This window comes from Sander vitreus, chromosome 12 (genome assembly GCF_031162955.1).
Source record: "Sander vitreus isolate 19-12246 chromosome 12, sanVit1, whole genome shotgun sequence".
Taxonomy (NCBI): domain Eukaryota; kingdom Metazoa; phylum Chordata; class Actinopteri; order Perciformes; family Percidae; genus Sander; species Sander vitreus.
The window spans coordinates 20896532-20919737 of NC_135866.1; the positions used below are offsets into that span (position 1 = coordinate 20896532).

A 23206-nucleotide genomic window follows, 5' to 3' on the forward strand; every position below is an offset into this window, starting at 1 on the left:
TTAAACATTGTCAGGTTCAAGTTTACTCATTGAAAGATCAATGCTAAAAGTCAATTAAATGGGGAAGCTGAATATGATATAACGTAGTATTATTACCATAACATTTTACTTAATGATTAAAAACTATATTGGCTCAAAGTTAAACAGTTTTCACTGAATCTTTGGCTCACGTTCACAAACTCACTGTAGTCTCTCAGGGCCGGACACGTAACATTTTAAGTCTAGATTTTAGATATTTGGCTGCAAAGAGTTAAAGTGACCATAACTTGTTTTTTTCAAAGCTCATTTAGTTGAGAGGGCGAGCTTTGCGATATATTGACTTACTAGGAGTCCATTTAAGCTGTATCCAATAATTATAAAATATCCAATTGTTCAGCTGAGATAATGGTCATGGTGGATACCTTTAGGCAAACAGGACAGACTGGAAATTTTACAATACAGGGCAGCAGGAGGGAAACCCAACCAAGCATGTAGTACAAAGGGTGTCCAGGTTGGCACATATCTATCTTCCTTTGAGTTATAATTGGCCACATATTTTCTAATAGCCTACACCACTGGCTGTTAGATTCTGGGTGACACATTGAAATAGCAGGAAATACAAGTCAAGTGACAGTTACAGGAGTTTATCCTGTAACTGTCACAGGTGTTATTCACCTCAACTCAGTGAACCAGACAGGTCCAATGGGCCCGAGCAGTGCTTAAAGTTCTGTGTGTAATAACAGGTTTCTTTCCAATATAATATTTAAACCAATTGGATGCCAAGCTACTGATTAAAACAAACTGGACGTCCCATTGCGATGTCTAAGAGTAGGCTAGCTTGTAGGCTTGGTCAAGTCTCCAGCGAGGATGGCTACATCTAAAATTACCATTCTGCTGGGGGCTGACATGCTAAGAATACTATGATAATTTACATGGTAGGTTTCTGTGGCTTGTTGTCAAGGACTTTCATTTGATTATCTGCTTGTTCAAAGGCGAGACTGCCATCTGGTGGTGTGTGTAATGACACACCTGACGACAATTCTTGGGTAAACTGACCAAAAATAAAGAAAAACAATGTATAAAATAATTCAAACTAAAAACCAAATAAGCCATACCTTGGTGTAATTAAAGTTCTGTCCCCCAAGAGGGACAACGAGGGTCACTGGCGAAAGACTACAAAAAACGATGTATAAAATGCAGCATTCTCGGGGATTTGTTAGTTGTGACTGGAGATTCAACTGCCAGACCAGTGCAGTCGATCCAGAAAGATGTTGTTGACAGTGTGCAGGGTGACGGAAGTTGCCTGCCTGCATCCTCATCAGTAAACTTATGGGTAAGTCTCAGCCAAAAAGAAGCTGAATTTGGGGTTTTTTTTCTATACAAGTCTGTAATTCTCTGTGAGTTAACACTCTGAGCAGGGGTTAGTCGAGCTGTGAAGTTTCAGTGTCATTCCAATTGATTTTACTGATGATTGTTGAATCCACCGTAGCGAGCTGTCTGTTGGCTAGCATGTCTGGATTACGGCTGTAGTAGCTGTTTTTTATAGCCAAAATAGTAACAATGTGACGGACAGTAACTTATCTATGACTGCACCATCGTGCTTTATCTAGATTTTTTATATATATGTATATGTATATGTATGTATATATATATATACATATACATATATATGTATATATATACATATATATACATGTATCGCATATATTGCCGACATTGCCACAGTTTTGTGTTGTTACACAACAGTGAAGTGTGTCTGTGACTCTGTGTGTTTTGAGGTTGATGTAGTCAGCTCGTGTGTCTTTCAGGTCTGTTTTACGCTGAGACTCACTAGAGTGGAGGGTTTTGGAATACTGGCCTCCATGTTAACACAGACCGGCCCCAGCGGTTATGTCCTCCACCTACATGTCAACATCCACTGGTTGTGGTGGTGATGCTGCAGCTGCCATGGCAACACAGGCGTCTGAGCAGGCTCTGCTGGCCTCAGACCGCTACGCCAGACTCATCCTGGCCCAGATGAACAAGATGCGGCTCCGCACTGATTTCTGTGATGTGGGGCTGAAGGTTGGCAGCAGGGTCTTCAGGGTCCACCGACTGGTGCTTGCTGCTAGCAGCCCTTACTTCTCCGCTCTGTTTTCCGGGGGAATGAGGGAGGCGGATAAAGAGGAGGTGCAGATCCTTGGAGTGGAGACTGAAGTCTTTGAGGTTTTGCTGGACTTCATATACACAGGTCTGCATCCGTCCTGATGTCACCATCATTATGTTTCATTTGATTTTTGTAATTTCGTACCATTTTCTGAGTGGAAATATTTACCCTTTCCTGTCAGGCGTGATCAGTGTCACAGTGGAGAACGTCCAGGAGCTGATGGTGGCAGCAGACATGCTGCAGCTGAACGAGGTGGTGTCTATCTGTGGAGAGTTTCTCAAGGGCCACATGGACCCTTCCAACTGTGTGGGCATCTTTCAGTTCCTGGAGCAGATTGCCTGCATGGACATGCTGGAGGTTACTGAGAACTACATCCAAGTTCACTTTCTGGAGGTATGAAACAATATAAGAGGCACTGTCTCTGGTGTTGCTGTCAAACGTTGTTCTGTTTCCTTGGTAAAATACAGCTAGATGTATATAAAATTTGTTATTATTCCTTCTTTATTCAAAACAAGCCCAGTCAAACACCATCAGCTTTTTATCATGATTGTAGTTTTACCATTTCTTTTTGATAAAAGTGCTTCAACTCACACTGAATTTTGAGGTTTGATACTTACAGATTGCCTCTATCATCTGCCTCCCTTTAGGTGTGTGTCACCGATGAGTTCAGGGGCCTGTCCAAGGATCAGCTGGTGAGGCTGCTAAGAAGCGAAGAGCTGAGAATTGAGGATGAGTACCAGGTATTTACTGCAGCCATGGACTGGGTACTCCAAGATGTGGCAAAGAGGAAAAAACATGTTGTGGAAGTGTTGGAACCAGTCCGCTTCCCTCTGCTATCCCCGCAGAGACTGTTCAAGTACATAGAGGGTGAGGGTAAACATAACATTTTGCACGCCCCTTTTATATTTGACATACTTATATTCCGATATTGCTGTAAAATTGATTAGGTGACGGATCATAAATTTTGGCCATTTTGACGTTCATTAAAGGTATTACAGATTTCAGCCTGCGGGTGGCACTGCAGACTCTGCTGAAGGAATACACTGAAGTCACAAAGTCTCCCAAAGAAAATAAGATGTACAGTCAGCTGCAACCAGCCAAGATGAGACCCAGAAGAAAAGCCAGGAAATACCTCTATGCCATAGGTTCGGTTTCAAATCACTTTTTTTCAACATGGTAAAGTAACCTATTGAATCCCAATAAGAAGTGTCAGAAATGCCGTTTAATCTTGGACTTTTACTTGTTTCCTCCTGGCAGGAGGCTACACTCGGCTGCAGGGCGGCCGCTGGAGTGACAGTCGGGCATTGAGCTGTGTGGAGCGCTTCGACACCTTTAACCAGTACTGGACCACCGTGTCGTCACTGCACCAGGCCCGCAGCGGGTTGGGGGTCGCAGTACTGGAGGGAATGATCTATGTGGTAGGAGGTGAGAGACCTGAGGCCGTCTTGTGTTTGTGTTCAAGCCCAAAAATAAAAGAACCTCAACAATCTTCAGTCTGACAAGGAATAATGGTTTTTTTTTCTCCACCAGGGGAGAAAGACTCAATGATTTTCGACTGCACTGAGAGATACGACCCAGTGACCAAGCAGTGGGCCGCTGTGGCATCTCTGAACTTTCCACGTTGTGGAGTTGGCGTCTGTCCCTGCCACGGAGCTCTGTATGCACTTGGTAAATGCCACAGTAGCACCACGTATAACCGAAATACATACAGCACAAACTGGTAGTTTAGTTTCAATAGTTTTAGTTTTCTGTATTTATTGTTTATTTCATAGTAATGTTCAATATGTTTGTTTGTTTATGTATGCACCCACCACCATGGAAAATTCCTTGTAAGTGTAAGTCTTGTACTTACTTGGCAATAAACCCTTTTCTGATTCTGATTAAAGGGGCACTGCAATCATTTTCACACGAGGATCAGTTTACTAGCCATAGTGGTTCTCATCCTGTGAAAACAGTTGTATGTTGGGTGATAGAATGTCATCAACATAGAATATAGAAAATAGAAAACAACATGGAAAATGGGAGAAGAAAAAGTGAAATAAGTTCAACTAAATCATTTTGTGAAATGATAATAGTTACGTAGTCAGTGCAATTCAATCGATAAACAGTATATTTTGGGAAACGGACAAAAAGCATAAGCTGATGATTGTACTATACTTCTGTAGGTGGTTGGATTGGCTCTGAGATTGGGAAGACCATGGAGCGGTATGACCCAGAGGAGAACAAGTGGGAGGTCATCGGCAGCATGGCAGTTCCTCGATACTACTTTGGCTGCTGTGAGCTACAAGGTGGGTTCCTCCGCTTTTTTTTGAAAAATAAATGTGTAAAATCCAGTGCAACTTAAGTGCTTTTTTTTAACAGTATTCACAAACACATTCACACGCACTGAACTCCCCTTCTCGCTTGTTACAGTGTATTTCTTCTCTGATGACTTGGACACAGTTTAGTGAAGTAGCTCTGGACTAAATGCTGTTGTCTCTTTCCAGGGTTTATTTACGTGATTGGAGGAATAAGTGACGAAGGAATGGAGCTGCGTTCAGCCGAGGTGTATGACCCTATCTCCCGCCGATGGAGCGCCCTGCCCGTCATGGTCACACGTCGAGCCTATGTGGGCGTCGCCTGTCTCAATAACTGCATTTACGCGGTGGGCGGCTGGAATGAGGCACTGGGTGCACTGGAGACGGTGGAGAAGTACTGCCCAGAAGAGGTAAAGTGGGATTTAATTTTCAGTCAGTTTTCAGTAATATCCGTGTCCTGACATGCTCCTCACCGCCGTACTTGTCTTTCTACAGGAGAAATGGGTTGAGGTGGCTTCGATGTCTACTGCTCGTGCAGGCGTGTCAGTGTCAGCAGTTAACGGGCTGCTGTACGCCGTCGGTGGCAGGGCCGCCAGCAGAGACTTCTCTGCCCCGGTGACAGTGGACTCTGTGGAAATCTATGACCCTCACCTGGATACCTGGACTGAAGTTGGAAACATGATCACCAGCCGCTGTGACGGCGGGCTGGCTGTGCTCTGATAGCCAGTATAATTTTCAAATTGTGAGCGTCCATATCAGCACCTGAATCATCCCAAAACTGCATAAAGTGAAGAAAAGCTGCACCTTAAGAAACACAAACGTACGTTTCTGTCTCAAGTAGGCTTTCATGTGATCATATATGTTATTTATACATGTTTTTCTTTTGTATTTGTCCACAACATTTGACATTTATTGAACATATGACAGCAGATCTAAAACTGGAAAACTGCCAAAACTGCTTATACTGCTCATCTGTGCCTCTGTTTTCAATTCACGGAATACTTTTACAAGAGTATCAGTGAAAACACACTTATTTTCCTCTCATGTATTTGAAGACAAAGCTATCCTTGAGAAAAGGATATTTTCATAGCGGAGGAATTCTATTTTGGATGGACCAGTTTTTTTCCGTTTGGGGAACACTACTAACTGTTCTTGGATAAGATGTGAATAGCCCATGTTTTTTTTTTTTTTTTTGTATGCTTTCTCTTTATTTTCCCTTAAAGAAATGTTTGAGGTGAGTGCATTGCTACTTGGAAGATGTATCAAACCACTTGAGCCTATTGTGTAAGGGAAGGGAGTCCTGTAAATAATTATAAACTTGAACAGCACACCACTGTTGGATAATGTTGGAGCTCGTCACATTTGCAAGCGGAGTGAAGACGTTGCACAGTAACAGTATTTCCTATCATGTACTGTTATTCCTTTGCAAACAGCAGAATGTTAATGTTAAACAGTAATAACATTTTATTGGTCACTTTTCAGACTTAATAAACATGCGCGTGCTGGGTTTAAAATGAACCTGCATTACCTCTCTTCATTTAAGATATTTAAACTGTAATAACTTAAAAGATGGCTCCAGAGGACCCTCCACTTTAAACATATCACTGATTTTACACATACATACAAAAGAAACCCTGAGTCGACTGTATACATTTACAAAAGATTTTCTGCAGTGTGCAAACAGGACAATATCATCAGCTCTGCCACTAAACTCAGCACTCATGGTTTTACACTGAACATTTATGTTGAATGTCAATCTCCAATAAAACTCATTGTGATTAATTTATGACCTTATAGGTTGTGATGTGTGAAGACTAACATTTTTACATATTTTAATAAATGTTTAGGTCTCTATCGTATACTATAGACTCCTCAGAATAGAGTCATATAAGAGGCAGGGAGAGACAGTCTTGTAAAAGTTAACATTAATAACAGAACTGTACCATACTGACTTGTATACGTCTGGAGTTACACAACAATGGAAAGGAAAGGTATGCAAATAGTCCCAATCTTTATCCATTGTCTCCAATTTACACATGTAAAATTGCCATACTCAAACACTTCAATAAGAGTACTTTTTGTCTGTACTTTTCACAGCAAAGAATGTGATTCTACATATGTTTTCTGATAAATGATAAATGTTGAATTTCAAAGTCTTTTGTTGTTTCTAAATGATATGCCACATTGATATGGGTCACATTTTGTCCCAAAAGATGTGTTGGTGTACAGTGGGAACAAACCAAGACTGCACATCTGCATTTCATTTTACATTTTTATTGAGTACTTGTGGTTCAAAGTACAAACTGTCCTCTTAAATCAGTTATGAATCCGTTTGATATTCTTCTCAGCGCAGAATTTTTTAATTGTCAGGGTAGCCACCAGTGAGAAGGTGGCAACCAGAGTGAGGAGAGTTCGCATGGCTTTGAACCAGTCGGGGTAGCCAGGCAGCAGGGTCAGGTCATAGTGAAGAGAGAGACCCAGTCCCATAAGAACTACTAGGGCTCCCTCTGCAATATTGTCCCTGCAGAGCAGTGCCAGCCAGGCCAGAAGTGAAGGAACCACGCTGTTGCCCAAGTTCATCCAGTCAGGCTGAGCAGGACTACCTGCAGGGATTGCAAACCCCCAGCGGGCACCTCCAAGGAAGGAGACTATAGAGGCTCCGTAGACCACTTGAGCATATGCCAGTTCTGGGTAAAAGGACTGCGTGGCAGCCATCAGGAGAGGTGCAGACAGGAAAGGCATGAGCCCAGAGAAACCGAGGTAAAGAGCTGGTTTGGGAGCCTGGGTGAGGGCCCTCAAACTGAAACCCTCTTTACTGTTGCTTTTCTCTGAGGTGCCTCGTGAATCACCGTGGCAGAGACGTGAGGCAGGCCAGCTCACGGGCCTAATGCTCAACAGCTTGTTGACGGGAGTTCGTCTGAATGGCATTAACACTGAGGAGGATTGAGAGTGAAACCGCAGCTGAGCTTCTGTTGTGTAGTTTGGTGCTCTGGGTATCTGCTGAAGACATCTCCATACTGAAACCTGAGAACATAATAATCAGAGAAGTGCATAAACATCATGTCTTCTTATTGTTAAATAATTCTGGCACATAGAGTAGCCTACTATGATTTTATTAGTAAACACGTTGCACTGATAAACAGTCACGTTTTATGTGTCTTACCCCAGAAAGTATACGTCTTCCAGATGCAAATCTAATCATTTTCAATCTGAAAAAGACATGTTATTTATAAGTAATAAAACACTCCCCATAGCACAAGCACACTTGAGTTTTATCTAACAGCTAGCATAACATTCTCTCAACCTGATGCAATACATCGCCATTCTACTGTAACAACCAATAAAACACAGAAGTTTCAGTTACCTAAACGTTACCCTGTAAATGTTTGTCATTCAGTGGTTCGCCACTGCAGGCACAATTACACGGAGTTAGTGGTAACAAAGTTAACGTTAACTAGCTAAACTAAAGGTCGTTTGCAGCATAGGTTTGCAGGCTGCCTTTCTATCGGTGCTCGATTAAATGTCTGTCTCCCATAGACTGTATGGCTCAAACCAAAGCTGCTCAAACTGAAGACTGGGTTCTGACATCGACTGGTTTGGCTGTGAGTGGCGGGGAAGGTATTAAGTTGTATTCAAGATGGCAAAATCCCACTAAACGTGCTACCAACACCGTTTTCTAGGAATATATTTTTTAAATATCCAAAAAATAACACGTCATAATTTCAGACATGGAAATGTTGTTTTATTTAAATAGAAAATGATTTATAAAAGCTGACTGTTAAGCCTGTTCAATTTAAAAAACACTGTGGACCCTCGTTAAGTTGCATAATCGCGACAGATCTTGAACGTAGCATCATTGAGGCTGAATCCCTCAGTGCAGCGCCAGTGGTAAGCCATCCGAAAACCCAAACAAACATCAATAGCGCATTAGTAAAGAAGTGAGTCGTTGTGAAAAGTGCAATCTTGTTAATGTATTCAACCTCTCTATATAATTGAATCGTTATTTATCAGAGGCTATGTCGCTTAGGAGAAGGTACACGGTATCGTCTTGAAACACTGCAAGTTAGCTCGCTAGCTCTTAGCAAGCTGATGAATGTGTGCTGCCGCTGCTAAGGTAGCCATTTTGAAACTGTGTTGTTCCAACGAAGCCAGGTCTGTTTACCTCTATTGTATGTATGTGGCGACTGCTTAAATAAGCTGTCCCAGTCCCCGTGAGCATATTAAAAACATGTTTACTTTGCTTAGTCCCCTCGTCGTATTAATTCATTTCAACTACCTAGCAGGTTTCGTTGGCTATCGCCACTTAACAGGTTGGGTAACGCCAGCTATTAGCTAACGAATGCTACGCTAACGTTAACCTTACTTAACTAAGCAGAGTTAGCTAGCAGCAGAGTTGGGACAGATCTAATAACGTTATTAGTTAGTGATTAGCATAGACTATTTAGCTAACACCGCGGTCGCGTTGCGTCATAATTGATTTCTAAGCACTTTAATCCATAACAATACTCAGATAGTTAGCTTGGTGAAACGTGCATGTAACGTTACAGTGTGTTGATTCGGTCTGCTGCAGTGTTTGTGGACATGTGGGTTTCCCACAGTGTATAATAATGTTAAACTGGGTATTTAACAAAAAGATGCGCTGCGGTCATTTGTTCGAGTATTGTTTCACAGTGAAGTAACGTTAAATGTCTGTGCTGCACATTGTAGCCTGAGTCCGTGGCAAACTCATTGATGTTGAGCTGTTATGTAATAGTTCAGTGGGAATACGTTAACGAGACCATGGTAGCTCTGAGTTTGTGCATACAGGGATTCATTTCGTTTGAGCATTTAAGGTGTATTATATTGCATCGTTGAACAAGGTGTAGTACTGAAGAACCGCTGTTGAGATTGTAAACCTCCGTTTTATCCACACTCACTACCTGTCATGTTTAGATGCGCAGCAGTCTTTGGAGAAGTAGCGAGGAAGAACGTGTTAGTTATTTTTACACTGTTATAAATATTTCATATACCAAAGCCGACACAGTTTTATAAAAGAGTCAGCTTTTCAGCATGGAATGGTTCTGAGAAAACTGAATCATGCCTTTTCTTTCATACCTCTCAAAATGTATTTGATATGTCAAAAGCAGTTTTCTTTTAAGCCATTGGTTGTCTCTTGAATCGTAAGCTATTTTGGGGTTTAATATCGGCATGCAGTGAAGGATGAGAATCTTTCATAATGTATTTGCTATTCGGATTAATACAGGTATAGAGGTATTAAGGGAGATGTTGGCTTAAGCTTAGTTTCTCTGTATTCTCAGTTGCCAGTTCAGTAGGCAAATCAAGTATAGTTAAACAGCTCTGTGATCTATTTGTGACAGATAGGGATTGATTTAACTTAATGGTTATTTTGGGAGCTGTAGTTTGTGGTGCTGTTACATTATGTTGCGTTTTACTGGAGGTGATTTTTTTTATTTTTTTTATATTTTGATCGATGATTTGTCCACCCTATTTATATCAATAAGGGTTAACTAAAAATTGGAAACACTTCACAATAAAATTCAACAGCACCACCAACACAGGTTCTGAAAATAAGCATACAGTCGAATCACCACCTCTCTAAAACAGTTTCAACAAAAACTGAATGTTTTAATTTTCATAAAGGTAGGCTTTTTTTTTGCAGGACTTGTGTATTCATTTGTATTATTTAAGCTAGGTGTACCGAATAAACTAGACACTGAATGTAAGCAATTGTGAATTTTTCAAACTGGAGCTTTGAGATGCTTTTTCTAAATGAAGGCTGTTGGTGTTTAATGCAGTTCCCGTGTGTTCCTCTGCAGATACCAGTGAACCCTCAGCAAGAAAACTGCACTGCTGAAACTTCATTAAAGAAGGAAGGAAAGACCGTCTTGGCAAATTTTGGACGCATGCTATTTTTCAACCGAGGAAAAAGAAGTTGATTGAGCTGTCTTACGGATTTCTTTTTGGACAAGTTTGATTGTTGTCGAAGGACTCTTGTGTATCTCATGATGCGAAGACCTTTTGACTTGTGGAAGATTTTTGTTTAGCTTTTGAGCTTGCATATCTATGAAATCAGAGCCATACCTTATATCTGCTTTAATCAGAAAGCCACAGATAATTAAATGGGCGTCTTACAAATGTGATATTAAAACGTATAAAGATAAAAACGGCATTATAATGCATCATGCAGCAGCATCTCTATTTCACTAACCAAAACTGAAAATGAAGGCAATGTAACATTGGGTTTTACTTCCTTCATTGTCATGTGACTTTGAACCTTTTGAACATTATCTTTCTTCAAACTCAGTCTTTTTCATCAGTTTAATGAGGTGAGCCGTAGTTCTCAGTGACCTCCATTGCCATTAAAAGACTGTCTCTGAACCTCTTTCTTTTCTGCATGCGTTTCCGCAGAACTTAAAATGATTCGGTAAAAGGTGAGTCGACGTAAAAACATACTGGCACGCAGTGTGGCAGGACAACACCTGTCTGTCTTCCCTCATCTGGTGTCAAAGTGGAACTGCTACACAATCTGCTCTCCATGTTTGTCAGATCGATTCATTTTGCCATTCAGTATAAAGTCCAATCAGGTATTGAGTCTTACTTCTGACAATAAGCGCAAATGGCACAAATGAATTGGTGAAGGATTAAGTCTGCCAAACAATTACCTGGACTGGAAACAGTAGCACTTACAATTCATTAGCGACGTGACCTGCAAAGGAGCTGTTTGGGAATCCGGTTCAAGAAGGAGAATCGGTCCTTCATAGGCCTCTGTGCTTCTGCTTTAAAATCTACTTCCTGCTTTGCCAGTTCTCTGGATCGCCATTCAAGATCATTCCTGCAACCTTTTGACCCATCTCCCAGTGTTTCACCCTGGACGAAGCGATCTGCCTCTGGGGAAAGGGGCTGCGCTTTCCTGGAGGAGGTGGAGAGAGGGTTGTCGGTGTGCTGCTCCTCGTCTGTCAGTGCACACACACTGTGATCAGTGCCAACAGGCCTGAGGAACCGAGCCCAGCCGGACCGAGAGAGGAGGCAGAGGACTTCAGAGCCACAGACTCTGGGGTAATGATAAAGTTTCACCTGACTGACTTGGCTACTGCAAACATGCATGGACTCCATAGCCATGAAGTTAATTGCATTAGTGTGGTCCTTTTACAAGTCATCTGTCAACATTTTGTGGGTAGCAGGTGTTGATTTTCCACCTTGTACGGTCTAATGGTTTTGAAGTAAAATTAGAAAGTTGAGCAAAATTTAAGCATGACGAGTTATACATTTAGCACATACACATGTTGTAAAATAATACTTGTATCATGCTGCACAATATATTTTTCCATCCGGGCTGTCAACCAGTTACCAGCTTCACAGGCACAGCTGCAGCAAGTTGAGCTTTGTGGTTTTCTAATAATAATAATAATAATAATAATAATACATTTTATTTAAAGGTGCCTTTCTCGGCACTCAAGGACACCGTACAGAGATACATAAGACATTTAAAAGCAGCAAAAAATAAAGAATACAACAACAATAAAAAACAACACAGAGGCATAGCAATTGACATAAAGTGAAATAGGCAGTTTTAAACGTGTTTTCAGTTGCAATTTCAAATGGGGGAATGAATCACTGTCGAATAGGACTGTTGTTTGTCTCTTAAGGGAGACGTTAAGTGAATTTCTAAATAACTGCTGTTAGACAAAACACTTGAAGGAAATGACATAAAATCGAAAGATTCATGTTGGTGTAAAAGGGAGTTTGATCCATGTTTCTGGGCTTAAAATAGTTGAATCTGAATTTTTAAAAGATGTAATTCCTGTTGTGCCATTTCTTTTGTTAGATCCTGGCCATGAGGTTTGATGCCTCGATCCACTGACCGGAAACACTGGACCTAAATGGCGCAGCATGACTTTGTCCCTGCCTGGCTTAACTTCTCCACGCCCCAGCCTGCCAAGGTTTGTGTGTGTACTGAATGTATTTGAGTGTGTGCTAGACACGTGAAAAATGGTACTTGAGATAGACAGTTTAAAATTATAACTGTCAGTGTTACTGCTATAACACCTGATGTGAATGTGCATCTGTACACCTGAGCCTGCATTCACACTGCCTGCGTCGACCGTCAGACGGTGTGGTGAAAAGTTGAGACTGACTCAACTTCTGGGGAAACGTGACGTCACGCTGCGGTGGCCAATCATGTAACCAGCAATCAAACTTGTCAGTCGGTTTTGAGGCGGCGTGAGAGTCCTGTACAGTAAACGGGAAACATCACTGCCTCCATTGCTAAACCAAGAAAGTTTTAAAGGTCCCATGACATGGTGCTCTTTGGATGCTTTTATATAGGTCTTAGTGGTCCCTTAATACTGTATCTGAAGTCTCTTTTATATAGGCCTTAGTGGTCCCCTAATACTGTATCTGAAGTCTCTTTTATATAGGCCTTAGTGGTCCCCTAATACTGTATCTGAAGTCTCTTTCCCGAAATTCAGCCTTGGTGCAGAATTACAGCCACTAGAGCCAGTCCCACAATGAGCTTTCCTTAGGATGTGCCATTTCTGTGTCTGTAGCTATTGAGGAGGAGAGGGGGGGGGCAAGGTGGAGGGTGGGGGGTGTGGCCTTGACCAACTGCCACTTTGCTCGTTTGAAAGCCATGATGTCTATTTCTCATGGGTGGGCCAAATTCTCTGGGCGGGCAAAGCAGAGAAATGGGAGGTAACCTTCCTCCTTATGACGTCATAAGGAGGAGAGTCCAGATCGGCCCATCTGAGCTTTCATTTTCTCAAAGGCAGAGCAGGATACCCAGGGCTCGGTTTATACCTATCGCCATTTCTAGCCACTGGGGGACCATAGGCAGCCTGGGGGAACACTTATTAATGTTAAAAAAAAAAACTCAAAGTGAAATTTTCATGCCATGGGACCTTTTAAAACATATGAAACACAAGCACTGAACTGGCCAGGAGTGAAATGAAGCTGCCTTCGAGTGCGGTCGGAAATGTCGAGATCTATAAAGGATCTGACAGAAAACAGTAATTGTAAAATATAAAGTGTACTTGTGCTACTTTGGGGGGTTAAAAACCACAACAGGACGTCACACAAATGGGCCATTTCGCAACATTCCCACCGCCGCACAACCCTGGGGGAAATCGCCGGATCGCGGTTTCCTGGTCTGAACGTGCCCCAAGTGTGTTTGTGTGTGGAATTAGTGACGAGTCACCCGCAGTCAGTATGTGGTTCAGCAGAGAGTTACCTAGACATTGTGTACCTTCATATAAAAGACTGATGATGGAAGAAAATAAAACCATTTAATTAACATAAATTGACAAGTCAACGTACAGATGGAGGATTTCATGGAGGTGGTTTTGTGATTTTTGCATCCAAACATTAATAAATCTGCAGTGGCTTTTATAAAAAAAAAAAATAAAAAAAAAAAGCTTTTTGGACGAATTGCAGGCTCTTGCTGTAGTTCAACGAAGAATTATAAATCTAACCAGAAATCATAAGCATTGATTAGACTGTTTACTGACCTGGTGGCCTATGGTCAAGTTGTCCCAGACTGTCTGACTTACCACGCACTTTATTCTTACCCACAAAGGCCCTGATTGACTCCCAACAGGATAAACCGCAACTCACAAAAGCAACTCTAGAGTTATTTTAAATGCTGGGCATAATCTGGGCTGCAATTTAGGGGTCTGGTACCAAGCTGTATCTTAGATTGAATATTGTATGAAAAACTAAATATTCATCCAGAAATATAGCCTCTTGAAAGTAAAATTGAGGGGGGGGAAATTGCAATTGAAGAAGGGTGAATGTTAAATGAACGATTTGATTGATTTGTCAAAAACTAAATAAAAATAAAGTGTGGAGCGGTCTGACTGTCCATCTGAGATTGTGAATGTGTTTCTCCTGTCCAGAGCTTGGTGTATCTGTGAGTCAGGAAGTTGCCCAGCTAAATCAAGAGTCAAGACTGAGAAACAAGTCCACAGTCACTGTCCTGCTGACACGACTTTGCCTCATTGTCATAGGTCTTCAGTTATTAGCCAGCATGCACTTGACAGGATTGGAGCTGCAGTTTATTCTCCTAGTTTTTTTTTGGTACATCATAGTGCTGTATATTGTCAGTGGAAGTTTAAAAAAAACTCCTTGAGATGATGCTTGCATAGGCTGTAGAACACTGTTATTTGATTTTTGAACCTCAGCTGATGACAAAAATATGATTCAGATGGAATTGTTCATTATGTAACACACGGCTGTGTCAGTGCAGTGTCTTGAGGAGCTCTTCCATAGTAGCACATTTCTCATGATAAAGCAATTTCAAGATTATTTTCTTGGACTATGGAGAAGACTTCTGCTAATCTAAGTTTCTTCACAAAGATAAAGCGAGAGGTCTAAGGGTAATTGCTGTTTATGTAGTTTTCTGTTATTTTGTGTCGTCAGTTTACCCTGGAAGAGACGTGGGATTCATTGTCCCTCATCTCAGTGTAGAGTCCACTTTGACTGACCTTTTCCCCTTTCTGTCCTCATCCAGTCCCCTGCTGCCAACCTTGAGAAACAAGGTGAGCCCCACCACCACAGAGACGGCAGAACCGCTGTAAGCCGCCGTCGCCACAACTCCTCTGATGGCTTCTTTAACAACGGCTCCCTGCGTGCTCCAGCAGGTAACCGTTCAGAACAGTTACCTGTAAACCCTGTCATTGTTATTACGTAAGGGAAAGCAGCTGTGAGAATATGAGCAAAAAGAATGAAACCACGATAGAGTTCAGTAACTGAATCTTCTAACACTGTAGTGCTGGTTCTAGCGTATCAACACAGACCTGAGAAGAGGTCTAATAACAGGGCACAAAGAAGGTCTGCACACTGTTAAGCTCCAAATAGTCTGGCTCAATGGGTGTACAGTGCTGGGATAAAGCCTGACATCAGGGATGTCCCTCCCCTTCCACTATCTCTGCTGTCTATTTTGCAAGGGCACTGTTGCTGCATCAGGGGCTTAGCGCCTCCCAGGACGGTTGTGATTGGTTTAAAGAAATGCAAACCAGTGCCAGAGCAAATTTTTCCCTATTGCAGAATAGATAAGTGGTGTAGCCAGACCTAGTCTATAGCCACGACAGTCCACTTCCGGGATTGCTCAGGTGCTGGAAATTCCGCCTGATGTCTTTCATTTCGGCCAGAGGTCCGTCACCTTCCGCTTTCTTTGTGTTGGCATTTTAAACTTCGGTGGATTTCTGAGGACTATGGTTAACTGCTCCTCAGATCTCTGCAGGGTAAATCCAGACAGCTAGCTAGACTATCTGTCCAATCTGAGTTTTCTGTTGCACGACTAAAACAACCTTTGCACGTACATTTGTTCCTGAGGCTATTTTGCAGAGGCTCCGACGATTGTGATTGGTTTTAAGAAATGCCAATAAACCGGATCACATTTTTCTCCCAACCCAGAATGCTGTGTGGACTAGCCAGACCCTCCTCCACAGCACTGTGTAGGAAGGTATGGCAATGCGAGACTAGGCTCCAAATGAATAATTTATCTGTCTTTTACATAAAGGCAATGTTTTGATCTACAAGGTCTTCCTCAGAACTCCTCTGTACCCTGCAATTAAGTCTTTTTTTGTCTTGCACCTCAGTATTTTGCCTGGATGTATGCACACGTGGTCTCTCCTCAAGAGGTCTAATCAGACAACCTACAACGGTGGGCTACGGAGGTGTAGGGGCTTTAAATACATTTTTTTTTATTAAAGTCTGCTGCCAACCATGTCCGTTTGCTATTCTTCAATGTTGTCTGTCATATGCTCAATTTACAATGTAAAGTGTCTGGTATCCGAATAAATCCAGATTAGATTTCAAGTGGCTGTACCCGAAATACGAGGGAAAAAACAGCGGGCTGGGATTCCCTTTACACGGCTTTCGCAGACACTTCCCCAATACGTGAAATACCCACGTTTTTTTTCACGGCCACATTTGTGCAGCCGTACTGTCTTTCAAAACAAAGAACAGAGATGTCTGATTACAGCACACACAGAGGTAGTGCGACTTTATTCTCTGCGCAGGATGCCATTACTACACTAAATCTTTACATAGCAAATATTTTTGCTGCTGTAATAATGTTCTGAATGTCAAATACAGCCCCTTGTTAAGAAACTGTCATTTACACGTAACTACAAATGGGTCTCTGTTGGCCAGATCACAAATCTGATAACAGTCTGTCAGTTGGTTTTCTACATGCAAATCAGGGTGAGCCTCCTCCACCTGTTGAGAGGGTGGTGGTAATGCACCTGAAGCTGTTTGCTAAAAAAGCCAGAAGAAGAATGACTTCTGCACTTTAGTTACAACAATAACAGTTTAGCTTGCATTAGCTAACAACTATATATAACCTAACGCATGAATGAATGTTATAAACTAGACAGAAGTTTTATCGGCTTCACAGGCCCTAACCCGCTCCCTCGCCCACACAGATCATTCAGTGGTTGAACCGATCAGGGATCAGAAACTTTACAGCAGCTTGGTGCGCATCGTATGTGTAGATAAATGTAAGTATGCTGTAATGAGCCATAGAAAAACGGCTAATTTCAGTGTACCTTAAGCACTGAAAAACAGCAGACAGGTCATGGATGTCACAAGAAAATCCGACAGCTTACTCATGTTATTACAGGAGGAGTACAGATTACACGTGCGACTCTAGAAGAGACCGATGCAGTTACACATTTTCAGCATCTGGCTAGAATGCTTCTCAAACCACCTCCTGAGGTGGTTGATTTTTAAGGACGGATACAAAAGTTGAACATTCAAGTTTTTTTTGTCAAAGCTGGTCACGGTTAGTGGTTAACACATTGACAGGAGTAGTTGTGTGAAGAATGGAGACTAATTGAATGGCGTGTATACCCTTTTTTTATTAGGCTTTCAGGCAGGGTATGTTTCAAACATGATATCACTTTTGCCAAATTTGTAAAATAATTCTGCCGGACTTATATTGTGTGATGTTGAAGATGACGGCAAGCGGCAAACCTTTACTGAAAGAGGACAGAATCGAGGCCACCTGCTGAGAAGACAGTGGTGTTGCAGGCAGCAGACAGGTGCCGTTGGGAGTCCTGTCCCCTTTTGAGGCTTACTTTTACATGAATTATATGAATGAATGCATGAATTGTACACGCACTCATTCAAACCATCTGTCCTTGCTTTCTAGATTATGTACATTATTTGGTTTCATCAATATACAGATCAGTGTCTATACTGTACACTCCACTTGGACAGTGCTCTGCTGATGTGTAAGCATGCGGTTCTTTGTGTGAACTAAAAACACATGGTGCCAGTTTTAAAATGCCAGTTCATTGTTGCTCATCTAGTCCTTTTGTGAAATTGATGCTAATGATCCACCGAACTGCTGTGTTTTGGTGAAATCTCACGTTTCCGTTCAGTTATGTTTTTGTCTCGGTTACTGCGGCGTTGTTCTGGATGAATGATTTTGTTGTCCCACCAGGATGCATTCAAGTGCAATGGCAAATTTCAATCCTGTGTCCAAGCAGTAACCTTGAGTCAGTGAAGCTTCCTGTTTGACAGGTTCTTCGCCCGTTCCTCCTACAGTCCCAGGGCTGTCTCACCGTTGTCCCTCACTTCACCTTGCCTTGACTCACGTTTTGCGCTGCCCTCAGCTTTGGAAAGCAGAAAGGCAGCTTTATGTGTCTACTTGATTTTGGTGTGCGGTGCCAGTCAGACATGTTGAAAGAAACCTGAAATGTCTCTTCTAGTAATTTGGACACTAACGGCTAGTGTAATTTCATTTTAGGAAGTTGACCGAGGTGTGCTTGCCCAATCCTTTCACTCAGTAGTTGTTTCTGTATGGTGTAGGTGCTTTTGGTCCTTCAGAGGAACCTACTGTAGGTGTAGGCTGTTAGGGATGTTGCCTACTTGTTTTCAGTGCCATCAAAGTTGTTGTGATGTTATTTCAGGAAGGGACACCTTACTGAGCTACCCGTCAAAGCCACATATTATTGGTTTTCAGCTATTGGTAAAGCATCATGATATTATTCTTATATACGCTATCTATATATTTATATAAATATTTTCTCTCTTGAGGTGATGGATGGCAGCAGCCCTCTCTGCTTCTGAGGCATGACTCAGTGGACTCGGGGGTGGCCAAAGGAGGGCATGGTGGGCTGGCAGGGGGCTCCTGTTGGAAGGAAACACCCAGCTGGCACGGAGCGCCGCGGGGTGCCCAGGACGGCCACCACCACCACCAGGGACGCCACCCCAAACGGGTAGGAGTCGACAGGGACAGGCAGACGGGGCACCGGCAGCGCAATGGTAACTTTCATCCCCGCAAGGGCACCTCGTACCAGGACAAGTTCCCCAAAGAGGAACGCAAAGACGGCAAGGATGATAAGCTGAAGTTCGTGGAAGAGGACTTTGTGAGTAGATTCCTAAACATGCTACTGAGCTTTACATAGTTCTTTATGACCAAGTAGGGCTGTGCAATTAACCGTCATTTTAATCGCGATTACGATTTTGGCTCCTAATGGTCACAAAAACGGAGTAATCAAGAAAAAACGATTATTTTGCACATTGCATTTTGCAAGTAAGCTCTTATTTTGAACGGAAAAAAATATATTTAAACGGCAAAAGTATGAAGGGAAATTTCACAGTTCAAGGTGTTTTCACTTTTGATTAGTTTCACTTTGTTTGTTTTTTAATAATTGCAACATCTTTCCAAAAGTCACTGAGTAAATCGTGTTAAATAATTGTGATTTCAATATTGACCAAAATAATCATGATTTATGATGTTTCCATAATCGAGCAGCCCAATGACAGAGCTCTGTTGAAAGATAAAATACTTTGAGTCAGTGGCAAAGCTATTTGGATCGTTGAATATAAGATCAGTTGCAGTCAGCTCTGGATCTAGACTGTATTTTAAGGAAAATTGTGGTTGTTGTTCACACTGCACCTGATCTTAAAACTATTGCCGGAAACCTTTTCAATTTCCGTTTTCTCCCCATATTTACCTTCTGATACAAAATGTAAATATTATGAGTATTATGCATCACCAGAGTTTCCCTCCACTGACCCATCAGGCTTAATCCCGTCAGCAACAACATGCTCAAATTCTTGGATGTTAACATAACTTGAAAATAAAACATTTGAATGCTAAGGTATTTAATGCAGATGTTTTTATCTTTCTAGCCTTCCCTCAACCCTGAAACAACTGGAAAGCCTGGGACTCAGATGCGAGCAGTGGCTCCCCATGCTGGAGTGTGGGGTAAGAGCTCCGAGTCCACATTGGATTTCAATTCTTGAATGAGCTCTGTTTGTCATCCTCAACTTTGTAACATTTTATCACTGATCATGTTCCAGAAAACCCCCCTAATGGCAAACAGATGGTGTCCAAAATGCTGGTTATCAAGAAGGTTTCCAAGGAGGACCCCAGCACGGCCTTCTCTGCGGGGTTTGCCACTGCTGGCAACTTGTCCACCAACGGCAGCAAAGCTCCCATTGCAGGCTCCAGCATCTACAAGAACCTGGTCCCAAAGCCTGCTGTGGCCCCCACCAAAGTAGGACATGTGTCAAATAATTTCTCAACAATGCCAGTTATGTAGGTGCTATGCTCTGATGGAGGCAGTCTCTCTTTTTGTGACTGAGACTCATTATATGTCTTATTTCTTTATTTTTAATTTTTCTGCAGAGCACCCAGTGGAAATCCGGTGGTAGAGAGATCACGAAATCTGGCCTTCACATGCCAGGCCGAGATTCAGTCTTCACCAGTCCCGTCTCTGCAGCCAAACCCAGCACCCCAGTCAGTGCACCACAGCACAACACCCCTAAAGAGGTGAGGACAGTAGGAAAAAGACGAATAAGTAACGTCATGTCAGGGCATTTTGGGATTTTCCATACCCAACATGATGCACTTTACTCAGACTTCCAGTGTAGCAGTCTGTGTCGAGCTCGTATGGCTGCATGCGTGACTGTGTGAGTAAATCACAGGTTTTATCTAAACATAGTAATTATGTGTTGGTGTGGTTTGTGACTGAGATGCTTACTCACATGTGCACATGAAATTTTCCTTTGCAGCAGTATATGTGTAGTAAAAACTGTAATGTTCAAAAACATCAGAAAGTAACACTGAAGGGCATGTCTGCAACTGCTGCAAATGCTACAATTTGATCCAATATGTTTTTATAACTGCGTACATTCGGCTCTGTTTCCTAATCTGAAAATGTTACTGGCCAAATAGATTCCATAGCTGATAAATTGGTGTCTCTGTTGAAAAAAATGATTAACTCCCTTTTTTTTTTTTTTTCTTCTTTTTTTTTATGGCTTCTTCTCCCGCTCCCTCTCTCCCTTCCTGTGGCACCATCATACCTAAAGCACCCTTCCAGCACGACTCCTCCCATAGACATTGCCCCGTCGAGGCTGAAGCTGATGCGGCGTGGTCCGGACCGTAAGAGTGAGTTCCTGCGAGCTCTGAAGGACGAGGGCACCGGAGAGCTGACGACGAGCAGCAGCCCAGGAACATCAGGAGAGGTAGGCAGCAGTTTGGCCTCGTTTTCATAGCTTATCACACAGCACAGTGCAGTGGTTACAGGTAATGACAGAGATAAAAAGATTCTCCATTTTGTGGAGTGCTGTCGCGTGACAGACTGTCAAATTGTGACCTATTAATGGTTTGCAAGTACAATTCCATTGTTGAATTTGATAACATCCCAGTCAACAGTCATACTTTTTGTCAAGTGCTAAAAGTCAAGTCTAGTGCTAAAAATTCCAAAGGAAATACAGACTTTTTGGCTTTGTATCAGTTTGCTTCACTTTTGACTGTCGGTTTCTTTTTTTGAAGTGTGTTGTCTTGCTGTGTGAATATTCTCAGGGTGAAAGCAGCACCCCAGAGCCCAAAGCCTACAGCGAGGAAGTCTGCCACGAGAATGGTCTGTCCTACTCCCTCAGTGACTCGGACACCGACCACCTGTCCAGCTCCCTGGAGGCAGAGCACAGGTAGAACACAGTCTCGACAGTCTCGCTCTCTCTCTTTCACTCACACACACACCTAAGCATAAAATGTCTATCCTTTTGTAGGTTGCTGAAGGCCATGGGTTGGCAGGAGTACCCAGAAAATGATGACAACTTCCTGCCTCTGACGGAGGACGAGCTGCGAGAGTTCCAGACTAAAACCGAACAGGTGAGCACTCAGTGAAACAGCTAGTGTCCGTTTTTGGTCATTAATCTTGATGTTATTGACACACTATTGTCTGTGTCCTTTGACCAGCTGAAGAGGAACGGCATGCAGAGGAATGGGGCTCTCCCGAGGGCGCGGGGTGTCACCCTCCACTTCACCCCCTGGAGGAGTGTGGCGGAGGCGAACGTCGAGGAGGGCTCAGAGTCCGAAACCAGTAGCAGCAGCCAGACCTCTGACGACGACGACTGCATCAAATCCTAACGTGGCTTTATGGAACAAAAAACAACAACAACACAACAGCCAACACAACATCCCAGCAAGCAACCCCCCTCTTTCTCTCTCATCTTTGTTTTTAGAGCACCATTTTGAATTTCTTTTGTTTTGATTTTTTTTGTTGTCATTCTTGCACAAGGGAAAAACCAATCATATCCCAGTGAAGGGGGAGATTCCTGCTCCGCCAGACGTCGTTTTCCCTGCGTTTCCTCCTTCACTGCAGTCCCTGCCCTGTTTGACCCCTCTCCCCCTCCTTCCTTTTTCTTCTTCGCTTTGTGGAACTGATGTGTTCATCAAGAAAAGAAGGGCAATGAATGCACACTTGATTCTGCTTTAAACAGACTAACTCATTTCATTGATGATGCTGATGACACATTATTAATGATATTAATAAAAATTGGTTCCTGACAAGCTGATATGTTTCAATATGAATCTGGCTTCTGTGGTGTTTGAGTCGACATGTAATTTACTATGTATAGAACCGTTTTAATAGAACTGGTGTCTGTTTTGACTTACGAGGGGGGTTGTAGTTTTAAAGAGACATTTGGTTCATAGTTTTGGAATTAAGTCGGTTATTTAAAATATTTCTGCACGAGCAAAATGTATTAACAAATTGGGTTTTAAATAAATGTTTTAAAGGTAAGGAGGCAATGCTGATTTTCAGCTATTGCTCGTTTTTTTTCAAATTTTAATTATGGTGTCAGGGGAAACAAGCTACTTATAGAAATGAGACAATTAGTTTTTACTAATATGTACACAAGCGTACATTATTTTTTTCATTATGTGCCTTCTGAGTAGCAGACATTTTGACTTGTCATAGCAACAAAAGCACAGGTGTTACTTATACCAGTAACAATGGCTTAATTCCATGTACAATACAGGGCCCTGAATATTATCTACACCTGTAATTCTGACATGTTGAGATGTCTGCTGTGAGGTTTAGCTCTGTTGAAAAGATTGTCTAAATGATCGGTCTTTGTTAAGCATACACGAAAAATACGTTCAGTGTCCCAAGGTTGATACAAAGAAATATTTAACTAGTCTAACAACGGTAACAATTACAAGTAAAATCAGTTCTCATTAGCTTGTTTTACTAAATTGTGTCCATCCCAGACATCCTTAGAAAAAAGTGGAAGTGTCTAAAAGTATGACCAAAAAATACAAAACAAAGTTGACCTTTTTCACAGCATACAATCTGGCTTGCCATTGCAGGAGAAGCACAGCTGTGATCACCCTGAATCAAGAAAGGCTGCTTTTCATTTGAGAGTTGGTTCCAAGGCCCTGCTTACAGTATGTGCATGCTGGTTCAATGGGATACTGACATTCAACAGTGCCATTGCTGTGATTTTCCTGCTTTAACAAGTCAAAATCTGTTTTGAATAACTT

At 42.2% G+C, this 23206-nt stretch overlaps 3 protein-coding genes across 7 annotated transcripts; 2 read left to right on the top strand and 1 right to left on the bottom strand.

Moving 5' to 3' along the window:
* The first annotated feature begins 1213 nt into the window (after positions 1 to 1213).
* Positions 1214 to 5940, top strand: ipp (intracisternal A particle-promoted polypeptide). 2 transcript variants are annotated; one of them, XM_078264509.1, is made up of 10 exons: positions 1214 to 1312; positions 1788 to 2209; positions 2307 to 2518; positions 2773 to 2992; positions 3115 to 3270; positions 3383 to 3550; positions 3656 to 3793; positions 4291 to 4413; positions 4612 to 4832; positions 4918 to 5940. In XM_078264509.1, exons 2-10 carry the CDS (start codon positions 1870 to 1872, stop codon positions 5140 to 5142), a joined length of 1803 nt encoding a protein of 600 aa, XP_078120635.1. In that variant the 5' UTR covers positions 1214 to 1312; positions 1788 to 1869; the 3' UTR covers positions 5143 to 5940. The 2 variants fall into 2 exon arrangements, with proteins under 2 accessions (XP_078120635.1, XP_078120636.1); XM_078264510.1 differs by having other exon boundaries at positions 3124 to 3270.
* Positions 5941 to 6525: 585 nt separating this feature from the next.
* LOC144526835 (transmembrane protein 69-like) lies at positions 6526 to 7970 on the bottom strand. Its single transcript, XM_078264517.1, has 3 exons — positions 7787 to 7970; positions 7586 to 7631; positions 6526 to 7446 (listed from the first exon to the last, which is right to left on the bottom strand). Exons 1-3 carry the CDS (start codon positions 7813 to 7815, stop codon positions 6739 to 6741), a joined length of 783 nt encoding a protein of 260 aa, XP_078120643.1. The 5' UTR covers positions 7816 to 7970; the 3' UTR covers positions 6526 to 6738.
* A 246-nt stretch (positions 7971 to 8216) lies between these two features.
* gpbp1l1 (GC-rich promoter binding protein 1-like 1) lies at positions 8217 to 22252 on the top strand. Of its 4 annotated transcripts, none has more exons than XM_078264514.1 (12): positions 8217 to 8310; positions 10239 to 11478; positions 12248 to 12362; positions 14927 to 15056; positions 18463 to 18794; positions 19564 to 19639; positions 19735 to 19931; positions 20063 to 20206; positions 20746 to 20901; positions 21242 to 21366; positions 21448 to 21550; positions 21638 to 22252. In XM_078264514.1, the coding sequence occupies exons 3-12, from the start codon at positions 12303 to 12305 to the stop codon at positions 21806 to 21808; spliced, it is 1494 nt and encodes a 497-aa protein (XP_078120640.1). In that variant the 5' UTR covers positions 8217 to 8310; positions 10239 to 11478; positions 12248 to 12302; the 3' UTR covers positions 21809 to 22252. The 4 variants fall into 4 exon arrangements, with proteins under 4 accessions (XP_078120640.1, XP_078120639.1, XP_078120641.1 ...); XM_078264513.1 differs by having other exon boundaries at positions 8253 to 8360; XM_078264515.1 differs by lacking the exon at positions 8217 to 8310 and adding an exon at positions 8376 to 8574.
* The last annotated feature ends 954 nt before the right edge of the window (positions 22253 to 23206 follow it).